General features: G+C 37.9%; 2 protein-coding genes across 6 annotated transcripts in view; one reads left to right on the top strand and one right to left on the bottom strand.

Moving 5' to 3' along the window:
* LOC139745944 (uncharacterized) overlaps nt 1-5,206 on the top strand; it is a 61,251-nt gene extending 56,045 nt beyond the window's left edge. For all 5 annotated transcript variants that reach the window (XM_071656657.1, XM_071656656.1, XM_071656658.1 and 2 more), the window contains one exon: nt 2,064-5,206. In XM_071656657.1, the coding sequence (XP_071512758.1) occupies nt 2,064-2,252 (189 nt within the window). In that variant the 3' untranslated portion in view covers nt 2,253-5,206. The remainder of the gene's footprint in view (nt 1-2,063) is intronic.
* Nucleotides 5,207-13,222: 8,016 nt separating this feature from the next.
* On the bottom strand, nt 13,223-23,040 carry Fdx1 (Ferredoxin 1). The gene is made up of 5 exons (XM_071656792.1): nt 22,792-23,040; nt 21,783-21,834; nt 19,213-19,319; nt 17,341-17,481; nt 13,223-17,114 (listed from the first exon to the last, which is right to left on the bottom strand). Exons 1-5 carry the CDS (start codon nt 22,919-22,921, stop codon nt 17,011-17,013), a joined length of 534 nt encoding a protein of 177 aa, XP_071512893.1. The 5' UTR covers nt 22,922-23,040; the 3' UTR covers nt 13,223-17,010.
* Between the last annotated feature and the right edge of the window lie 73 nt (nt 23,041-23,113).

The raw sequence follows: 23,113 nt of genomic DNA, 5'->3' as shown, positions 1-23,113 counted from the left end.
GTTGTGCGGAGGAGGGTGGATGTGCTGGAAATGAGATGTTTGAGGACAATATGTGGTTTGACTGAGTAAGTAATGAAAGGGTAAGAGAGATGTGTGTTAATAAAAAGAGTGTGGTAGAGAGAGCAGAAGAGGGTGTTTTGAAATGGTTTGGTCACATGGAGAGAATGAGTGAGGAAAGATTGACAGACAGGATATATGTGTCAGAGGTGGAGGGAACGAGGAGAGTGGGAGACCAAATTGGAGGTGGAAAGATGGAGTGAAAAAGATTTTGAGTGATCGGGGCCTGAACATGCAGGAGGGTGAAAGGTGTGCAAGGAATGGAGTGAAATGGAACGATGTGGTATACCAGGGTCGATGTACTGTCAATGGATTGAACCAGGGCATATGAAGCGTCTTGGGTAAACCATGGAAAGTTTTGTCAGTCCTGGATGTGGAAAGGGAGCTGTGGTTTCGGTGCATTATACATGACAGCTAGAGGCTGAGTGTGAACGAATGTGGCCTTTGTTATCTTTTCCTAGTGCTACCTCATGCACATGCGGGGGAGGGGGATGTCATTTCATGTGTGGCAGGGCGGCAATGGAAATGAATAAGGGCAGACAGTATGAATTATGTACATGTGTATATATGTATATGTCTGTGTGTGTATATATATGTATACGTTGAGGTGTATAGGTATGTATATGTGCATGTGTGGACGTGTATGTAAATACATGTTTATGTGGGTGGGTTGGGCCATTCTTTCGTCTGTTTCCTTGCGCTAATGCAGAAGACAGCGACAAAGTATAATAAATAAATAAATGAAAATATTCAGCACGATTGTTGGCAAAAAATTTTCCTAGAAGAGGGAAACAATGTTTGTGGAATGGGCCTTTGTAATGATGCCAGAGATAATGGGATAGGAAAATTTCCCCATTTTGTGATTTGATATGTTAAACATGTTAGAGGTTTGCTTAAAACATATTGCAAGCTAGCAGCAATACATCTATTTCTTGTCTTGTGTTAATTAGGGGTTACATGAAACATTTTTCTCTTGACTTGAGTTCGTGGTAAAGCCTAAGAGTAAATTTAGTGAATGTGGAACATGCAGTGTGAATTGACTGAAAATCTTAAGAATATGTATATGCATTAAAATACGTAAGTAATTTTTTCAAGAGTAGGCATATCTCATGCTTTGTTGTAAGGGTTACAAAAACATGTCCCTCAAGATACAATATCTTAGATATGCCTCTATCAGACTCTAACCCCAATTTCCTTTTTTTTTTTTTTGATTAACATAGATTCTTTATTTACCATGTTTTACTTTGCATTTATATTTTTGATAAGTTCATGATAAGCAAAAAACAAACAAAAAAATGGCCACATTCTCTCACACTCAGTCTCTAGCTGTTATGTGTAATGCACTGAAACCACAGCTCCCTATCTACATCCAGGACCAACAGCCTTTCCATGGTTTACTCAAGACATTTCACATGCTTTGGTTCAGTCCATTGACAGCACATCGACCCTGGTATACCACATCATTCCAGTTCACTGTATTTCTGGCATGCCGCTCACCCTCCTGTATGTTCAGGCCCCAATTGCTCAAAATCTTTCCATCCTTTCACCTCCACTTTGGTCTTCCACTTCTCCTTGTTCCCTCCACCTCTGACACTTATATCCTCTTTGTCAGTCTTTCCTCACTTATTTTCTCATGTCCAAATCATTTCAACACACACTCTTAAGTTCTTTCTACCACACTCCTCTTATTTCCACACATCTCTCTTACCCTTCCATTACTTACTTGATCAAACCACCTCCCACCACATATTTTCCTCAAACATTTCATTTGCAACACATCCACCCTCCTCTGTATAACCCTATCTATAAGATTTGCTGATCTGTTTTTCAATTTGTTGACATGAGTGAGGAGTACATTAGTATAGTTTCTTTTTTTTTGTGATTGTGTCAGAATTTTGTAGTTGTATAAATATTTACAGCCTTTGTCAAACATGGCAGATAATGAATATAATATAGGATGTAGAAAACAGAGGCTTAGCTAGTACCATATATTTTTGAAATTTCAGAGTGACTGGCCTTTTAATCCAGACTGGACTCCAGAGTTCTATGCATGGCTGTGCAAAAATGCAAGATCATATGAAGCAATGGAGCGTGAGGTGTCACAGATATTAGGTTACAGATGGCAGGCTCTGACTGATAAGCAATTTAAGTTGTTAAAACTTTCTCTTGAAAAACCACATTATATGTATTCTTAAGGCCCATTATGGCTGAAGTATTTTATGTATAGATATATAGAACTGACTAGATCACGTTATAACTGTTCTGTTCATTATTTTCTTCAGAAACCAAAAGATATATTCTTATATACATATATGTATACAAACGTAGGTATTGCCATATGCCTTGTGGTTTCACTGCAAGTGAAAAGTTACCTCTGGCTGGATTTCTGGACTTCTTGTGGTTACACTGCAAGTGAAAAGTTTTATCTGGTGAGGTTTTATTACAAGAGTATGATCTCTTCATAGAACTTCTCATTCCAAAGAAGTCCATCCTCTCCCTGCCACTGGTTGTAGTGCAGCCCTAAAGCTATTGGAACCCCTGGAAGAGGGGCCCTGGGGTTTTAGTATAATAACGATAACAATAATATAAATTTTATTAGTTCACTATTCACTGTTTCTACTTTTGTGATGTAATGCCAGGAACAGATGAAGAAATAACCCTCTTTTGCTCATATCAGCATTCATGCCTTCATGTATAATGTACCAAAACTGTGGTTTCTGCAGACCATATGCCCTGGTTCAGCCCATTGACATTATGTACCCCCAAGTGATTCACATTGCTATGGTTCTCTATTTCATGCATGCTGCACACACACTTGCATATTCTGGCAGTGATAATTAAAGTCTTTTTCACTTCATCCTTCCATCTCCTTCTTGATCTTATCCTACCCTTTGCTCCCTTCACTTCTGACACCGAGATATCATGGGCAACTGAGGCTGTAATCAAGGCCATCTCATTAATGTTGTATATGTATATACCTTAGCCTGAGCCAGCTACCCAATTTATCGACCAATCCCAGGGGGGATGAACAGCTGGACTGAATGCGGACCGACTTCAGCAACTAGGATTTGAACCTATGCGCTTAACACTGAGTGACCCTTGAATGCTGTCATGGTCAGTAACACTAATCACCATGTCATGGAGGAGTTTCGTAACACACGTCTTACGCTGTCTTTTCTTACACAGTCAAACTTCCTCACATTGTATATGTCCTCAAGTATTTAATTTCCGACACATATACTCTCTTCTGTTCTCTTATACATAGGGCCCACAAGTCACACCCATGCAGCACTGTGGGAGTATTATACCATTTAACATATGCATTTTTTCCTATTCAGGCAGTGAACTCTTTTTCCTTACATCCTTCAATCAGCCAAGACCTTTGTTTCTTCACCTACCCAGTGGCTCACTTTAGCTTCCATAGTTCTATCCATTGTCCTGTCCATTCCCAGGTATCTAGAACATTCTGCTTTCCTCGAATTCTAATTATTCACACTTGCATTCAGACCAGCCTGTCTCTGCCCCCCATTAAACCTCATTGCCTTACTTTTATCTACACTAACTCACATTCCTCCTCACACACTCCCAGATCTAGATAATAGCTTGTGCAGTTTTCACCAGAGTTTGCCACCAAAGCACTGTCATCTGCAAACAGAAAATCTCTCTCTCTCTCTCTCTCTCTCTCTCTCTCTCTCAACATACTGTAGACCTGCTACTGTTCCAAGACTATTGCATTTACCTCCTTTACCACCCTATCTTTAAACAGATTAACCCTGTAAGGACCACATCCTTACTAGTATGATTTTCCTTGGAACTGTATTTGTACTTGTAGATGTCGCTTCTTCCTGGTCCCATGTAAATGAGATAGTATGTTTTATTGGTATATGAAGGTGTCTTTTATCACAAGAAACCATAATTTGCCCTTTAATTTGTCAGTTAGCTTTACTTGTACTGATTTCCTTTTCCTGCAGTTATTTGAATTGGATAGTGCACTTTATCAGTAATTAGAAATGCCTTGTATTACAAGCAATAACAGTTAGCACCAAGATATGATTGTAGGGTTAGTTAATCATATACCACGTTGGGTAAAGGTATGACCTTGGCATGCATGCTCCATTTAAATATTGCAACAAGTATAGCTGATTTACCATCTTCGTTTTCTTTTTCTTGATATTTCTCATCACTGATAAGATTTTTTTCCTTTTTAACCTTACTCCTGAGGCTCAGTCCTTTAGAGGTTAAACAGCCATGTTGATGTTACAACCCCATGATGTAGACCCACGTTGACCTGGAACCACACACCCTCTTCCCTTCCTACTCACATGCATACTTTGCTGTCTCAGTAAAAATCCATACAACTCCTGGTAGCTTTCCTCCCACAGCATATATTCATAGCACCTTCTATAGAGCATTTCTACCAACCCTATTATACACTTTCTCTAAATCCATAAATGCAACACATGAATCCTGTTAGTTCTCTGAATATTTCTCTAACAAATTCTTCAAATCAAACACCTGGGCCACATATTTATTTCTCACGAAACAACATTCATCCTTCCCAGTCTGGTGATCTGTATGCGCTACCAGGGCCTGGGTGTGTGTGTGTGTGTGTGCAGAAGGTGCAAATCACTAGGGTCCATGCCATAAGGGGCCCTGGGCTCAAGCAAATATTTGAAATACATGGAGGTTATGACTGAGCATGGAGAGTTTGATTTAAAGCAAACTCATTGGTAAATCCTGTAACGATAAAAGCAATATACTTGATTGGCTGGAAGCTTTCCATGAGATGGAGTGGGGAGATAAGGTGCCCAGAAACAGGAGAAGCATTATGGCCCATGATTTCTCTCTTAGACCCTGCATGCCACTGCTCTCTCAGATACCACTCTTGTGCAACATAACAGGTATATATCATAGACTTATTCCTCTGTAATTTGAGTACTTATATAATGGTACTTCATTATTCAGGCATACAAATATATGCACTTACAGGTATCCCTTGTTTAATGGCAGTTTATGTACTGGAATTTCTCTGCAACATAACTAATGAATTAGAGAACAACTTCATGTAATGAAAGTTTAAGTTTTGCTATAGCAGATTTTTATTTCTGACTTTTGAATGTCTCAAAAATTAAAATGTTAAGATCTTTAAGCCTTGTTTAATTTCCTTTGAATGAGAGTAGTAATGATGGATGAGAATGGTAAACTGAGAGATGATTAGTTGTATACACTTCAAAATAAATCATACTGTATTTCCATTACCTTGGAACCCATTATCTGGATTAGTTTAGTTTGATTCCTATCTAGGCAAGTGAGTTTTCCCTTTAATTGATGGTGGTGTATGAATGTGAGGCATGGGCCTTTGATTAAAAAAAAGTATGGAAGAGGGTGGATATGTTGGATATTGAATACTGAAGGACAATATTTGGTGTGAGGAGGGTTCATCATGCAAGAAATGATGGAGTAAGAGAAAGATGTAGCAATAAGATTATGGTTGAGAAAATTGAAGTTAGGGTGCTGAAATGCTGTGGACATATGAAGAGGATGAGTAAGGAGAGGCTGACTAAGAGAGTATATGTGTCAGAAATGGAGGAACAAGAAGCGGGAGAGCAAAGATGAGATGGAAGGATTGAGTGAAAAATGCTTTGAGTGATCAGAGCCCAAACAAGCTGGAGGGCATGAGACATGCATGGGATGGAGCAAATTGGACTGATGTATACAGGAGGTGACACAGAATCAGTGTGCTGAATAGAGGACGTATGGAGCACTAAGGGGAAACCAGGGAAAGGTATGTGGGGCTTGGCTGTAAATAGGGGTATCTGGATTCAGTGCATTATAGATGACAGCTAGAATGTAGATGTAAGGAGGCCATTCTTCATACTTTTCTGATGCTGTCGTACTATGTGGAACATGATAAGTATGAAAAACTATAATATTGAAAAAACTATATAATAAATTATTTAATTCTTTTTTCTTTCAAACTATTCGTCATTTCCCACATTAGCGAGGTAGCGTTAAGAACAGAGGACTGGGCCTTTGAGGGAATATCCTCACCTGGCCCCCTTCTCTGTTCCCTCTTTTGGAAAATTAAAAAAAAACGAGAGGGGAGGATTTCCAGCCCCACGCTCCCTCCCCTTTTAGTCGCCTTCTACGACACGCAGGAAATACGTGGGAAGTATTCTTTCTCCCCTATCCCCAATTTGCTGGTGTTGGCCAAGGCTTCACCCTTAGGCTTAAGGTGCAGAAGTGTATGGCCTGATTGGCTGATGCCTTAAACTGGATGTGGATGAGGATCTCTTTGAATACAAAGCTGCTTCCCTCCTTGCATTAATGGGTGGTTACAGAAAAATATATTTCCATGTGAGTTTTCTCTGCCTTTTGTCATGATTTAGATTCCAATTCTTTAGTTCACTTAACATTTTAGCTTGCATTTCACATTCCTAAAGTCACATGAGTGTATAGCCAGTTGTTTAATTTGTTTATGGATGGGATGCTTAGGGAGGTGAATATATATATATATATATATATATATATATATATATATATATATATATATATATATATATATATATATATATATATGTGTGTGTGTGTGTCAGTAATTAGGTACAGTGGGGTTGAGGGTCAAGTCAATTGGGAGGTAAGTTTGAATGGAGAAAAACTGGAGGCAGTAAAGTGTTTTAGATATCTGGGAGTGGATCTGGCAGCGGATGGAACCATGGAAGCGGAAGTAGATCATAGGATGGGGGAGGGGGCGAAAATCCTGGGAGCCTTGAAGAATGTGTGGAAGTCGAGAACATTATCTCGTAAAGCAAAAATGGGTATGTTTGAAGGAATAGTGGTTCCAACAATGTTGTATGGTTGCGAGGCGTGGGCTATGGATAGAGTTGTGCGCAGGAGGATGGATGTGCTGGAAATGAGATGTTTGAGGACAATGTGTGGTGTGAGGTGGTTTGATCAAGTAAGTAACGTAAGGGTAAGAGAGATGTTTGTAAATAAAAAGAGCGTGGTTGAGAGAGCAGAAGAGGGTGTTTTGAAATGGTTTGGGCACATGGAGAGAATGAGTGAGGAAAGATTGACCAAGAGGATATATGTGTCGGAGGTGGAGGGAACGAGGAGAAGTGGGAGACCAAATTGGAGGTGGAAAGATGGAGTGAAAAAGATTTTGTGTGATTGGGGCCTGAACATGCAGGAGGGTGAAAGGAGGGCAAGGAATAGAGTGAATTGGATCGATGTGGTATACCGGGGTTGACGTGCTGTCAGTGGATTGAATCAGGGCATGTGAAGCATCTGGGGTAAACCATGGAAAGCTGTGTAGGTATGTATATTTGCGTGTGTGGACGTATGTATATACATGTGTATGGGGGTGGGTTGGGCCATTTCTTTCGTCTGTTTCCTTGCGCTACCTCACAAGCGCGGGAGACAGCGACAAAGTAAAAAAAAAGAAAAAAAAAAAAAAAAAATATATATATATATATATATATATATATATATATATATATATATATATATATCTCCCCTATCCCTGGGGATAGGGGATTAAGAATACTTCCCACGTATTCCCTGCGTGTCGTAGAAGGCGACTAAAAGGGGAGGGAGCGGGGGGCTGGAAATCATCCCCTCGTTTTTTGGGTTTTTTTTTTCCCAAAAGAAGGAACAGAGGGGGCCAGGTGAGGATATTCCAAAAAAGGCCCAGTCCTCTGTTCTTAACGCTACCTCGCTAACGTGGGAAATGGCGAATAGTAAAAAAGAAAGATATATTCTTATGAGTCCACGGGGAAAATGAAACACGATAAGTTCCCAAGTGAACTTTTGTGTAATAATGACATCATCAGGGGAGACACGAGAGAAATAAAAGTCAGTTGATATACATCGAAGAGACGAAGCTAGGATGCCATTTGGTAAACATATCCCTGGAGATATGGGAGAAAGAATACTTCCCACGTATTCCCTGTGTGTCGTAGAAGGCGACTAAAAGGGAAGGGAGCGGGAGACTGGAAATCCTCCCCTCTCATTTTTTTTATTTTCCAAAAGAAGGAACAGAGAAGGGGGCCAGGTGAGGATATCCCCTCAAAGGTCAGGTCCAGTCCTCTGTTCATAACGCTACCTTGCTAACGCGGGAAATGGCGAATAGTATGAAAGAAAAAGAAAGATATATTTCTTTCTTTTAAACTATTCGCCATTTCCCGCATTAGCGAGGTAGCGTTAAGAACAGAGGACTGGGCCTTTTTTGGAATATCCTCACCTGGCCCCCTCTGTTCCTTCTTTTGGAAAATTAAAAAAAAAATGAGAGGGGAGGATTTCCAGCCCCCCGCTCCCTCCCCTTTTAGTCGCCTTCTACGACACGCAGGGAATACGTGTGAAGTATTCTTAATCCCCTATCCCCTGAGTTTGGTAAAGTGTGTGAAAGAAGAAAGTTAAGAGTAAATGTGAATAAGAGCAAGGTTATTACGTACAGTAGGGTTGAGGGTCAAGTCAATTGGGAGGTGAGTTTGAATGGAGAAAAACTGGAGGAAGTGAAGTGTTTTAGATATCTGGGAGTGGATCTGGCAGCGGATGGAACCATGGAAGTGGAAGTGGATCATAGGGTGGGGGAGGGGGCGAAAATTCTGGGAGCCTTGAAGAATGTGTGGAAGTCGAGAACATTATCTCGGAAAGCAAAAATGGGTATGTTTGAAGGAATAGTGGTTCCAACAATGTTGTATGGTTGTGAGGCGTGGGCTATGGATAGAGTGGTGCGCAGGAGGATGGATGTGCTGGAAATGAGATGTTTGAGGACAATGTGTGGTGTGAGGTGGTTTGATCGAGTAAGTAACGTAAGGGTAAGAGAGATGTGTGGAAATAAAAAGAGCGTGGTTGAGAGAGCAGAAGAGGGTGTTTTGAAATGGTTTGGGCACATGGAGAGAATGAGTGAGGAGAGATTGACCAAGAGGATATATGTGTCGGAGGTGGAGGGAACGAGGAGAAGAGGGAGACCAAATTGGAGGTGGAAAGATGGAGTGAAAAAGATTTTGTGTGATCGGGGCCTGAACATGCAGGAGGGTGAAAGGAGGGCAAGGAATAGAGTGAATTGGAGCGATGTGGTATACCGGGGTTGACGTGCTGTCAGTGGATTGAATCAGGGCATGTGAAGCGTCTGGGGTAAACCATGGAAAGCTGTGTAGGTATGTATATTTGCGTGTGTGGACGTATGTATATACATGTGTATGGGGGTGGGTTGGGCCATTTCTTTCGTCTGTTTCCTTGCGCTACCTCGCAAACGCGGGAGACCGACAAAGCAAAAAAAAAAAAAAAAAAAAAATATATATCTTGTGATAGAATGTAAGAAAGTAAATTCTCGATTAATATGGGTAAAACTGAAAGTTGATGGAGAGAGATGGGTGATTATTGGTGCATATGCACCTGGGCATGAGAAGAAAGATCATGAGAGGCAAGTGTTTTGGGAGCAGCTGAATGAGTGTGTTAGTGGTTTTGATGCACGAGACCGGGTTATAGTGATGGGTTATTTGAATGCAAAGGTGAGTAATGTGGCAGTTGAGGGAATAATTGGTATACATGGGGTGTTCAGTGTTGTAAATGGAAATGGTGAAGAGCTTGTAGATTTATGTGCTGAAAAAGGACTGGTGATTGGGAATACCTGGTTTAAAAAGCGAGATATACATAAGTATACGTATGTAAGTAGGAGAGCTGGCCAGAGAGCGTTATTGGATTATGTGTTAATTGACAGGCGCGCAAGAGACTTTTGGATGTTAATGTGCTGAGAGGTGCAACTGGAGGGATGTCTGATCATTATCTTGTGGAGGCTAAGGTGAAGATTTGTATGGGTTTTCAGAAAAGAAGAGTGAATGTTGGGGTGAAGAGGGTGGTGAGAGTAAGTGAGCTTGGGAAGGAGACTTGTGTGAGGAAGTACCAGAAGAGACTGAGTACAGAATGGAAAAAGGTTAGAACAATGGAAGTATGGGGAGTGGGGGAGGAATGGGATGTATTTAGGGAATCAGTGATGGATTGCGCAAAAGATGCTTGTGGCATGAGAAGAGTGGGAGGTGGGTTGATTAGAAAGGGTAGTGAGTGGTGGGATGAAGAAGTAAGATTATTAGTGAAAGAGAAGAGAGAGGCATTTGGACGGTTTTTGCTGGGAAAAAATGCAATTGAGTGGGAGATGTATAAAAGAAAGAGACAGGAGGTCAAGAGAAAGGTGCAAGATGTGAAAAATAGGGCAAATGAGAGTTGGGGTGAGAGAGTATCATTAAATTTTAGGGAGACTAAAAAGATGTTCTGGAAGGAGGTAAATAAAGTGCGTAAGACAAGGGAGCAAATGGGAACTTCAGTGAAGGGCGCAAATGGGGAGGTGATAACAAGTAGTGGTGATGTGAGAAGGAGATGGAGTGAGTATTTTGAAGGTTTGTTGAATGTGTTTGACGATAGAGTGGCAGATATAGGGTGTTTTGGTCGAGGTGGTGTGCAAAGTGAGAGGGTTAGGGAAAATGATTTGGGAAACAGAGATGAGGTAGTAAAAGCTTTGCGGAAGATGAAAGCCGGCAAGGCAGCAGGTTTGGATGGTATTGCAGTGGAATTTATTTAAAAAGGGGGTGACTGTATTATTGACTGGTTGGTAAGGTTATTTAATTTATGTATGACTCATGGTGAGGTGCCTGAGGATTGGCGGAATGCGTGCATAATGCCATTGTACAAAGGCAAAGGGGATAAGAGTGAGTGCTCAAATTACAGAGGTATAAGTTTGTTGAGTATTCCTGCTAAATTATGTGGGAGGGTATTGATTGAGAGGGTGAAGGCATGTACAGAGCATCAGATTGGGGAAGAGCAGTGTGGTTTCAGAAGTGGTAGAGGATGTGTGGATCAGGTGTTTGCTTTGTAGAATGTATGTGAGAAATACTTTGAAAAGCAAATGGATTTGTATGTAGCATTTATGGATCTGGAGAAGGCATATGATAGAGTTGATAGAGATGCTCTGAGGAAGGTATTAAGAATATATGGTGTGGGAGGCAAGTTGTTAGAAGCAGTGAAAGGTTTTTATCGAGGATGTAAGGCATGTGTACGTGTAGGAAGAGAGGAAAGTGATTGGTTCTCAGTGAATGTAGGTTTGCGGCAGGGGTGTGTGATGTCTCCATGGTTGTTTAATTTGTTTATGGATGGGGTTGTTAGGGAGGTAAATGCAAGAGTTTTGGAAAGAGGGGCAAGTATGAAGTCTGTCGGGGATGAGAGAGCTTGGGAAGTGAGTCAGTTGTTGTTCGCTGATGATACAGCGCTGGTGGCTGATTTGAGTGAGAAACTGCAGAAGCTGGTGACTGAGTTTGGTAAAGTGTGTGAAAGAAGAAAGTTAAGAGTGAATGTGAATAAGAGCAAGGTTATTAAGGTACAGTAGGGTTGAGGGTCAAGTCAATTGGGAGGTAAGTTTGAATGGAGCAAAACTGGAGGAAGTAAAGTGTTTTAGATATCTGGGAGTGGATCTGGCAGCGGATGGAACCATGGAAGCGGAAGTGGATCATAGGGTGGGGGAGGGGGCAAAAATTCTGGGAGCCTTGAAGAATGTGTGGAAGTCGAGAACATTATCTCAGAAAGCAAAAATGGGTATGTTTGAAGGAATAGTGGTTCCAACAATGTTGTATGGTTGTGAGGCGTGGGCTATGGATAGAGTTGTGCGCAGGAGGATGGATGTGCTGGCAATGAGATGTTTGAGGACAATGTGTGGTGTGAGGTGGTTTGATCGAGTAAGTAACGTAAGGGTAAGAGAGATGTGAGGAAATAAAAAGAGCGTGGTTGAGAGAGCAAAAGAGGGTGTTTTGAAATGGTTTGGGCACATGGAGAGAATGAGTGAGGAAAGATTGACCAAGAGGATATATGTATCGGAGGTGGAGGGAACGAGAAGTGGGAGACCAAATTGGAGGTGGAAAGATGGAGTGGAAAAGATTTTGTGTGATCGGGGCCTGAACATGCAGGAGGGTGAAAGGAGGGCAAGGAATAGAGTGAATTGGATCGATGTGGTATACCGGGGTTGACGTGCTGTCAGTGGATTGAATCAGGGCATGTGAAGCGTCTGGGGTAAACCATGGAAAGCTGTGTAGGTATGTATATTTGCGTGTGTGGACGTATGTATATACATGTGTATGGGGTGGGTTGGGCCATTTCTTTCGTCTGTTTCCTTGCGCTACCTCGCAAACGCGGGAGACAGCGACAAAGCAAAAAAAAAAAAAAAAAAAATATATATATATATATATATATATATATATATATATATGTGTGTGTGTGTGTCTTTACTCCTTAGGATCGTTTAATCATATCCTTTTTTGTAAAGTTACAATTTATATGTTCTTTACACTCATATTCACAGTTGTGCCAGGATCATACAAAGAAAAGGCCTCATTCACTCACATCCATTCTCTAGCTGTCATGTGGAATGCATTGAAACTACAGCCCACATCCACAACCAGGCCCCTACAGACTTTTTCATGGTTTCCTTGGCTGCTTCATATGACTTGGGTCAGTCCATTGATGACATATTACCCCCCCTGTATACCACATTGCTCCAGTTCACTGTATCCTTTGCATGTCTTTCACCCTCTGCATGTTCAGGCCCTGAGGACTTAAAATCTTTGTCATTCCATCCTTCCATCTCCAGTTTGGTCTCATCCTTCTCTTTGTCCTCTCTACCTGTAACACATACATATCATATTAGTCAACTTCTCCTTATTCAATCTTTCCATATTTCCAAACCATTTCAGCACACCTTTTTCAGCTCTTTTAACCACACTTTTTATTACCACACCTTTCTCTTACCCTTTATTACTTACTTGAGCAAACCACCTCACCTCACATTTTATCATCATAGTTTTCATTTCCAACACATCCACCATTCTCTGCACATTCTCATCCATAACCCATTCTTTGCATCCATAAAACAAATTTTTTTCATACTTGATTGCCATTTCCATTTTAATGAGGTAGTTTCAGGACCAGATAAAAAAGACCACATTTGCTCATATCCAATCTCTAGTTCTCATTCGTAATGCACTGAAACCACTGCTCCCTATCCATATCCAGAACCCCACAGACTCTTCCACAATTTATGATTGTGTAAATTTTAATCTCGTAGCACAATCTTCATTTGTTAAGGCTACATTGTAAAGCTAATGGTCAATAAAATAAAAAGCATATTTTCAATCTGTATTTGAGAATTATGTTTTGTAGAAATTATAGTATGCATAAAACTGAGAGGTAAGTGTAATATGTGTGTGTGTACACCAGTACATTTGCACTGTTCATGCTTACATGCACAGACATAAATATGAGACCTGAGAAATTTAACATTGTATATACATGCATCCACACCACAGATCTTAATAATTATATATAATTAGGTAGGCACTTGATTTCCTTGAAATCTAAGAGTCTGTACAATAAACATAGCACTATTTACAATCATGGTGTGCAAATATTCAAACATGGAATTAATCACTGAAAATCTATGTCATATCTTAGTATTATGCCACATTTCTAAAGAAGAAACAGAATTTTTCATAATTCTTTTCATAAAGATATTAAAAGCTTGCAAACTGAAAGTAAATTTAAGTGCATGTGAATTAGGAGATCAACAACCTGAAAATATGGTTCATATAACTGCATTGCTGTCACTCCAGAATGTTGGTACTAGTCTTGTACAGTTGGGTCAGTTTCTTTACACATTCACTCTGATTTTAAAGATCAATACCCATATAGCTATGTCTTTCTGACTACTGTTTGTTTTATGCTTAACTGTAAATATTCTTCAGCTTCACTTAATAAACCATCTCCCCATTTTGCACAGGTACACTTTTCATGGGAGAGACTCAACCACAGGAATTTTAAAACATTTAATTCTGTAAACTTTTGGGTGAGAAACTAATAGACACACACATAATAGAGGCATTCTTGACCATCTGATCTAATAGATTAATTAAATGAAAGTATTGCTTTCCCTTGTCTCTTCTTTTTCTCTTTCAAGAATTTGTATGTTTCAAATAAGGCCCAGCCTTGATGTGGACTTTTGTCCATGACTGGAGCCTCCAATGTAAAAATATAAAGAATAAATAAACAAATAAGCAGAGTTCAAAATAACTAGAAAAAATACAAACAGCAATATATGATCATTAGTCTAGAGAGAAAGCATAATTTTCTGTGTCAAGGAAGTACCTGTCTTCCTCAAAGCCTGGTGTACTTGAGTAGCCTGCATTTGGTGAAAAAAGTGCATCATTTTTGAAATCTCATCCCAAACAAATGCATATTAATTCATTACAGTCCAAGATAACATGATCCCGAAAATCCCTCTCATTACCAACTATTAACTGAAATAATTTCTGTCATTTGTGCACACGAAGTGATAAGCTACTTCATACATTCCAAAAATGCACCATAAATTCTAAAGAAGTTAAGGATAAGTATGTATGAGCAATTTTTTAGAGGTATGGAAGGTACCCAGTGAAGTTCTAATCGCATGGTTCAAGATGTAAGAGAGCAATACTAGTAAACCACTTATCACAATAGTTAAGATCCCACATAACAGAAAAGAATTCTCAAGTTATGAGATATTTGAATCCTCTCAACTTGGACTACACATGCAACAACTTTGGAATAAAAGGTAATGTAAATCAGTCATCTTAACAACTCTGTAGTAGACTTTAACCTCACTGATGCATTTCAAATGCACTAGGTGAGTATGCTGCCAATGATAAGAATGTTATGAAAGGACAGTCATATTTAAAGTAACCTGCTACATCAACAGCTAAAATTATTATTGAGCTGTCATCATAAGTACATGGTATGTGAGCACCGTGGTAATATAGCTTTGGCCACAACCGATGCCAAACATGCCTGACCTCTCTGCACGTTAGTTTGGCTAGTACATAGTACATGATTTTCAGAATAAAGTAAGCATAAAAGGAACAAAGAAGTGGAGAATCCTCCCTACTAACCAAGTGTTATGGCAATTTTCCCACAAAAAAACAAAATACTTAGGCTAGATGACAAATACTGGGTCATCACTCAAATTTTGTTACTAATGAAGAAGAGTACCAACCAAGGAGAGCCTACGACAAGATTTTCCTATAAGGCAGGGCACTAACATACCTCTTGCTTGATGATAGCCTATGCTAGAGACAGAGAAAGAAAGAGACCTCCATTCAGAAAACAATAAACAAATAATACAATTCACAACAATTTGCAAGAGAATGTGAAGAGTGGGAGACCCTAGGTTCACCACATAAAAATGCACAAGTAGTCTCAATAACATATTTGGTAAAATATATGTAGTGAAACTGTCATACCTGAACAATTAGTTATACAGATCACCATGCAGCAGAGGCTATTAAAGTCCATTTCACAGTGACATGCAAAATACCCTAGAGTAATACCTGAATAATTATCAGCTTTCTTACTTTGGTAACAATCCCCCTAAAGTAATGGAAGTGAGATTTACCATGTACTAAAGAAACTCGATCAGTTAAGCATTTCCAATCGATGCAGTATCCATGAAAATAATAAAATAAGAATATGTGATCAGAATGTGCAAAAAGTTTTTGTGATTTACTTGTTAGGCATTTCCTCATGCAGCAACAAGCCACTATAATACCTTACCCAAGTAACCAAAGTTACACTCGTACATTTTTCCCTGGTGCGAATAACCCCTTAAATTGAAAGAATATACGAGGATACCTGTAGCTACTTGGGTTACACAAGATTTTTTTCATACCTGTTCACAATTTCCTGCCTGAATTAGATAGCATCAGGAACAGATGACTATACCTTGGAGGAAAAAATCATGTGACTCATTCCATTTTTCTTATTCGGGAAAATAATAATAATAAAATGGGAAGACTTCCAGTCACTTCCACTCCCCACCCCTCTTAGCCACCTTTCACAAAATAATAGAAATATGTGGGCAGTGTTCTTTCTCCCATACCCCAGAGATACACAAATTATCAAACCAAATAATGATATTTTTCAATGACAAACAATGTGTCAGTGTTAGTAGTTCTGAGCAACAAATGTGCAGGTTCATCTCAAAACAAAAGATTGGCCATAAACTTTTCCTCATTTGTATGCCACATAATACTGGTCAAAGTCAAAACATCCTAAACTTAACTACAAAGAAATAAAATTGCATTATAAAGCATGAATTGCAGTTTGCAGGACTGCTACCTAACTGATATCTTTATGTGTTTACTTACAAAATTGTTTTACTTATTTCTGTATTTCTTGCCAATCAAACAAAAAGTTCATGTAAAACAAAGGAAACTTGTTAAAAGGAGCTGCAGTAATAAGATAATATTTGAAGAATTACATGCAGTGTCTGGAGTGATGCAATGAAGTATATGAAATGCATATTTAAAATTGGAAGAATATTTTAAACTGACTATCCATTAAGAAATTTCATTATGGTTACAGACTTAATAATGTCAACAGATGCAGTATATTTACATTATGGAAAAAGACAGGGAAACAGTAATGTAAGCTAATTAATGAAGGATCTTAGAGAATTGCTACCTTAACTCTTTTGTACAAGTATGGGTTACAAATCTGCTGCCCAATATTTCTGAAGGTTTCTCAGGATTTCTTATATATCTTGGAAAACCAATGAACTGTTTACAGAATTTTTTTTCATGCAGAATACCATGTAGTTTTGTGATAAAAGATACAACTGAAAGTAAAATTAACCCATGATGCCATGTATATGATGTTTGACAAAAGTTTAAGGAAATCTATTAGATTCAGTTCTGATTCTTCTAATATATCTAGCTTGTAAAATTTTCTCCCTAGTTAATATACTTGCAATAGCCCTATTAGAATAAATTCTGATTCCTCAATTTCCATATTCTACAAAACTTTGCCCTCCATTCACAATATATGCAACATCCCTTTCAGAGAATCCTGGGACTTTTTATAAATTACCAGTTTTTCTGCCGTCTAGTGTGGTTTGGGAACATGACCATCTACATAAAAATTTCTTGTAGCTTGAGGTAATGCAAGTGTAATACCATCAAGCTCTTTGGTCAGGATAATCTGGCAACCTGAAAAGTAAAAATGTTTGGAATTCACAAAATAAGAGAAGGTAACATTTAAATTATTATGTTTTTCTTATGATAAACCAACCAATGTCACAGTATTGAATAATGTATATGAATAATTCAACCTTTTACAAGTCTTGTGATTTCCAGCAGAACTATTATCACTTAGCTGAAAAAGAATATTTTAAGATACTACTGTAAATTTTCAACAGCATTTATCTTCTCGTACCAAGTCTGGAATTATCCTTCAAGAAGACAGCTAAGTCAAGCATATCCTCTTCTTCTTCAAGTGGCTCTGGCAACTTATCATAATAATCGTCATCCACATATACATGGCATGTGCTACATGCTAAAGAAGCTTCGCAAGCACCTGTTGAAAACATAAATGATGTGGAGAGGGCATTGTCTTTAAATTTTGATAATAATTAACACAGGGAAAGTAACTGTAGTTCATGAAACAAAAAATAAGATATAAAAGACATCTGTCTATCATAGTAAACTCCAACTGCATGCAATGGATCAGGTGCATACTGTCTCAATTCACACATATACACTTTCAACCCATCTTGCACAAACTTTGTGGAATTCAAGCCTTTCATGGAATACTGCATAGTCGGAACCATGGCTTACTTCAAGGTATTACAGAAAAGTCCAGTTATGGTCATGCATGCTTTGATATAAAAGATTTTAATTTGTATGTGAGGCTGACATCTTAAGTTACCCTTACTTAGGTCTATACATGGAAGCACCTAGGGGAGGAAAGGAACAGCGAGAAAAGAAAGAGAAAGTATCTGTATATTATCTATGATGAACTTTTGCAGAGGTAAGCTTGTGAGTAGTGCTTCCTGCATATGCTGATTGTAAGACAAACTTGTTTGCTGCTACCATGCCCACTGTAAAACTCAGTTTTAGGTTCATGCAAAACTAGTTTTAGCCATTCATCTGGTCTTCTACTAAAGGTATTAGTATTCATTCCTTACAGTTTCATGATTTCATTTGTCAAAACTTTATGGTCTCCATCTTTCTTGCTTGGATTTTGAATAATTTTTCTTTGGTGTCTTTTTGATATTATCCAGAATTCTTGTTATTTTCATTACTCTTTTCCACACTGTGAAGTTTTTAGTCCTTGTACATTTTCTTAATTCTTTCAATATGCCACCATGCATAAATTATGACATCATATTCTTCTTTCTAGACTTCATGGTCCTGGTCCTTTCATGGTTTCATGATAGTCCATGTATTCTTATCCCTTAATTATGTTTGTAAAATATTTGTAATTCACTCGAATTTGATAATCTCATCTTGTTTCTTTGGTGACCATAGATGAGCAGTTCAAATTTTGCTTCATTTTTATACAAATGAACATATCCCAATTAAATGACTGACATGATCATACAATTTTCTGAATGTCATTTCCAAATTGTTCACAATTATTTCAAAGTCTTCAGCTATCTTTTCACAACCAGTATCTTATTCCTTTGTAAGGTGACACTGAGAGGATAGAGCCTAGGAAACTAAGATTGATCAACCCAGGACCTATACAGAATTGAAAACACAAGGAGACAAACTAAGAGTACGAATGCAGGAACATTCTGCATGAGAATATCATACCCCACTAGGAATAGCAGCACTGATCCATTATTTACCCTGGATTTCTTCCTCTCATTTAGTAGCAAAGAAGTGGTAAACACCAAGTTTCAACATGGAATAACTTCAAAAAGATAAAGATAATGGTGTTCACATGTCTGAGCCTACTGTAATTAGTGACAGGTTGATAAACATGTTTTCCTAAAGACTTTAAAACAATTTGTTTTTCCACACTCCCAGTGAGTATAATATCAAGTTCAGGTCAATAACAACTGCCATGCCTTTAAGACTCTGGACCTCAAAGTATAGCTTGGCTTATGTATGCAGAGTCCCATTGTTGTATTACATCTCCATTTGCTTACTGATTGGAGGAGTTGCAAGTTCATAAACAAACACAGACACACACAAACAAATCCCTCCTTACAGCACTGTATGTTAGAATTTTATTGTTGCAGTCCTATTCATTGTAAGATAACTTTTAATATGTTACAATAAAATACATGGCATGACATACCTTCTAATTCAATTTCATAACGGTGAGCGAGATACAGAACATTATCACCAATCTTCCCTCTTACAGGAATCTTATTACCATGTCGATCTATATATGTTACGTTAACCCTGAAAATGCACAAGTATTTTTGAGGTTGGATTCAGACTACTTCTATCACTTACATTGAATTCTGTGAACTAAATGTATCAATTCCCATTCAATAATCAATAAATTAAACATGCCAATCACTTCTTAGAGCCATACACATTTCTATCCATAAATGAAGTCTGCACTCATTTGACATGTTTTATGTGAATTTTAACTGAATTTACAATACAGTACTTCAGTACAGTATTAATGTTTTTCATACAAATTCTTAATAAATTTTCCGATCAGTACATCTAAGATATGAATAGGGGAAAGAAAAGGCATATGGCATTTAATTATGTACATATGACTTATGCAAGCAAAAAAGGAAAATGAATGAGAAGTGTTATAAATACATGTGGCAGAAATGGAAAACTACCAGTATAAGGTTCAGTAGTCTAAAACACAAGCAATCATTGGTGAATTAATCCTGATAAAGGTGATGGAAACAGAAAAAAAAGTCTTATTTGAAAAAAATGGATCCAAAACGAGGAACAGAAAATTAAGTTTCCAAAATTTTTGTTAGTAAAATTGTTAAAATACGAGAAAAAGATTTTACAGTCAGAGTTCTTACCACATCAATGGAAAGTTAAAAAAAAAAAAAGGTATAATTTTTTTTGGCAAAGTTGCTAACAGCAGTATTGTAACCTCCTGTTACAAGTGCAAATAAAATCCAGGTGCCTGACTGATAAACAGAGCAGAGGCAGTAAAATTGGAAAGCTTTATTAGTGACTGAGGAGTCAGGCTACTAAAAAGAGAATAAGCAGATGATGATAAAGAAAAAGATAAAGTTGGATGGAATATTACATTTTACTGATGTAGAAAGAATAACTAAAAGCAAATGTCTGTTGACATGTGCATGTCAGGTCAGCTAAAATAAAGAAATAACTAAATTAATTCAGACAGTGTTCCTAAATAAAATAAGACCATAAAAAGCTGTATCAATATTCAATAAGGAAGACAATTTCTAAGAATAAATTGAGAGCTGTTGTACGATGAACTATGGAAATAGATGAGCAGCTTTAACCAAAGTGAGATATCAGTAATAAGGATGGAGTGAAAAGATTTTACAAGACAGGCCTGATTTTGTCGGAAGCAAGTTGTGGATGGAGCTGTGGTTTAGTGTACTGCATGTTTCAGCTAGAGAATGTACGTGAGAATGCAGCCTTTCTTTGTCTGTTCCTTGCACTATCTTGCTAATGCAGGAAACTGCAGACAAGTATGAAAGATGAAAACACTTTATAATCAATTAATAAAGAAACAATCATATACCATGATGTTTGTTCTACATCAGCAAACTTGTTTTGTATATGTATATGTGTAATTATCAATCTGTAAGTATCTATTTCTATGGTGCAGGGAGGGGGTTGTACTCTCTTCCCTCTCGTCTTCCCCAATAACTATGATATGGCATTTCTAAAAGATGTTTTTCACTTCCTTCAATATTCATGAATACTTTTTCTTCGTCCCTTCTTTTTCTTTCATTAATCTCTTTATATTTCAATTATGGCCAGTCCTTGTTGAAGACGTTTGTCCATGATTGGAGCCTCCAATGCTAAAAAAAAAAATAAAAAATAAAAGTCATTTCTTGAACTTAATTTGCCATGGTACAACAATTTTTTTTAGCTTCTATATGGTGTGCTGCCCAAATTCACAATTTCATTCATCAGTTTATCTTTTTCATCCACTAATGTATAATATAAAATATAAACTTAAATACTTTCTAGCATGTTCTTTGCTCATACTTATGTAATACCCTCTGGCAGTTTGTTCTCTGCATCTTTTGAAAAGCCATTCACTCGTGATTTCATGAATCTGGTTAAACTAGGAGCTTTAATCAAGTCATCCCTTACTACTTTCTTTTCCTTGTGGACACTTTTATGGCCTTTTACCTCTCACAGCAACTTACCTTTCTTAATTCTGGTACCAACTTCACTGGCCTCCTTTGGATCTTCCAACTCATCCAACAACTTTATGCTGAATAAGTATCTTTCCTTATATTCTAATACATTTCTTAAATGCTATGGTATCTGGTTTCTCCATCTGTGCAGCTTTTCAAAAACTGTCTATGTCATCAAACTGGTTAAAAAACTCAAAGGCTACTATCAGGTCACCTTTCACTCTTCTCTCTGCCATGGACAGCAATCTTTAAGTTTTTAGCCTTCCCTGTAACTCGGTTCTCTCCTATTTCCAAAACCATCTTTGTTGCCCACCTTTGGAACTTCTCTTCTGGCTTTCTATATTTTTTTATGTGTGTGTGTGTGTATTTGTAAAGGTACACAGGATGGGGACAGATGATGTTTGAAGAAAAATCTGCATGAATCACCTTACTTTGTATGCAGACGAAGGTTTAATGGATACAAAAATACATTTGACAAGAGATATACTACATTAATGTTTGTAACATTAACATTTGTAGCTCTGAATCACTTTCTTCTGCTTACACTTCATCCTCTGATTTGGGATCTTGCCATTCATAATCCCCATGCTGGAGACCTAGAAAAAGACAAGCATTTTACATTCAAGCCCATGGAACCATATACATAAAGATATCTAGTGCTACATAAAACAGAGTGACAGAGCAAAACATATCAGTATACATCACTGGTCCTGTTTATTCTTCAGTAACATTTTACCTACTCTTACATCAGTTAACCCCGCCTCAGTATCCCTAATACACTGCTATAGCCTATCTACTGTCTTCCTGTATGACAGATAAGAGATATCGGTCCTCCACTGGTATTTCTGTAATCACAGCAAACAATATAAAGCATCTAAAACATATAAAGCCTTTCCCAAAGTTAGTTTTGGTGCAAGGCTACAATACACTTTCCCTCACTGGCGCCACATTTGTCCAGTTCCATCAACCTGAACGTAGGCATCCATAAACTTAAAAATGATCTTTTTCTATACATTTATATATTCAAATTAGATTTCAGTATTTCCACTCCAATGATGCACTGCCAGAAAGATGCAATGCTAAACTTTTTAGTGAAGATTCACAAAGGATCACAACTTTACACAATATTCACCAGGTATCATAAGAAACTGTACCTAAATAACCAATCATATCAACATCTTTTAATGTTTCTAAGCCATATGGAAATTTTATTGAATCATTCCTTCCTGTTCAATGCTAACGAAGTATCCAAAACAGAATAGAAATGAATATTCGGCATGATCACTGAAAAGTTTCAGAATCACACTAAAGCAAAAGGCTGCTCTAATTAATATCTTAACAGGTAGCAGATTCTATATCATCATTACAAGTGTATTTCCCAGACTCTACAACTTTTCACAAATATTTCTTTGTAATCCTGTTTTTACGTTGTATACCTGTCCTTAAGATCCTATGACAGTTCAAATGTTGGGAAAGAACAGTACTCATATCCATCTAACGTAAAAATTATCACCCCCTTGTGACATAAGACTTTCCCTATCAAAATTACCAACCTGGGGTTGTCATGAGACATCTCTGCTGTGGTTTCTTTGGAACGACTCTCATACTTCTCTTTATATTAGATATATACATATTGTTTCTAAGGATGTGCCAACTCTTCTGTATACACATTCGTCCAGCCATCCTCCACGTTACATGGACGATCTCACTTTCCTCCAGCACTTAAGCTAATAGGACATTACCTCAACATACATAACATTGTGTTGTCGAGCTACGTTCTTGAAGGCTTTATTTTAAATCCACCAATTATGGAGCCAGATGTTTTTGATATAATGCAAATAGTAATTTGAGATCATGCATAATTATCCTACATTT

The sequence above is a fragment of the Panulirus ornatus genome, chromosome 63 (genome assembly GCF_036320965.1).
Source record: "Panulirus ornatus isolate Po-2019 chromosome 63, ASM3632096v1, whole genome shotgun sequence".
Classification (NCBI taxonomy): domain Eukaryota; kingdom Metazoa; phylum Arthropoda; class Malacostraca; order Decapoda; family Palinuridae; genus Panulirus; species Panulirus ornatus.
The sequence above is the reverse complement of the archived record's forward strand: the minus strand, read 5'-3'. Positions and strand labels throughout refer to the sequence as shown.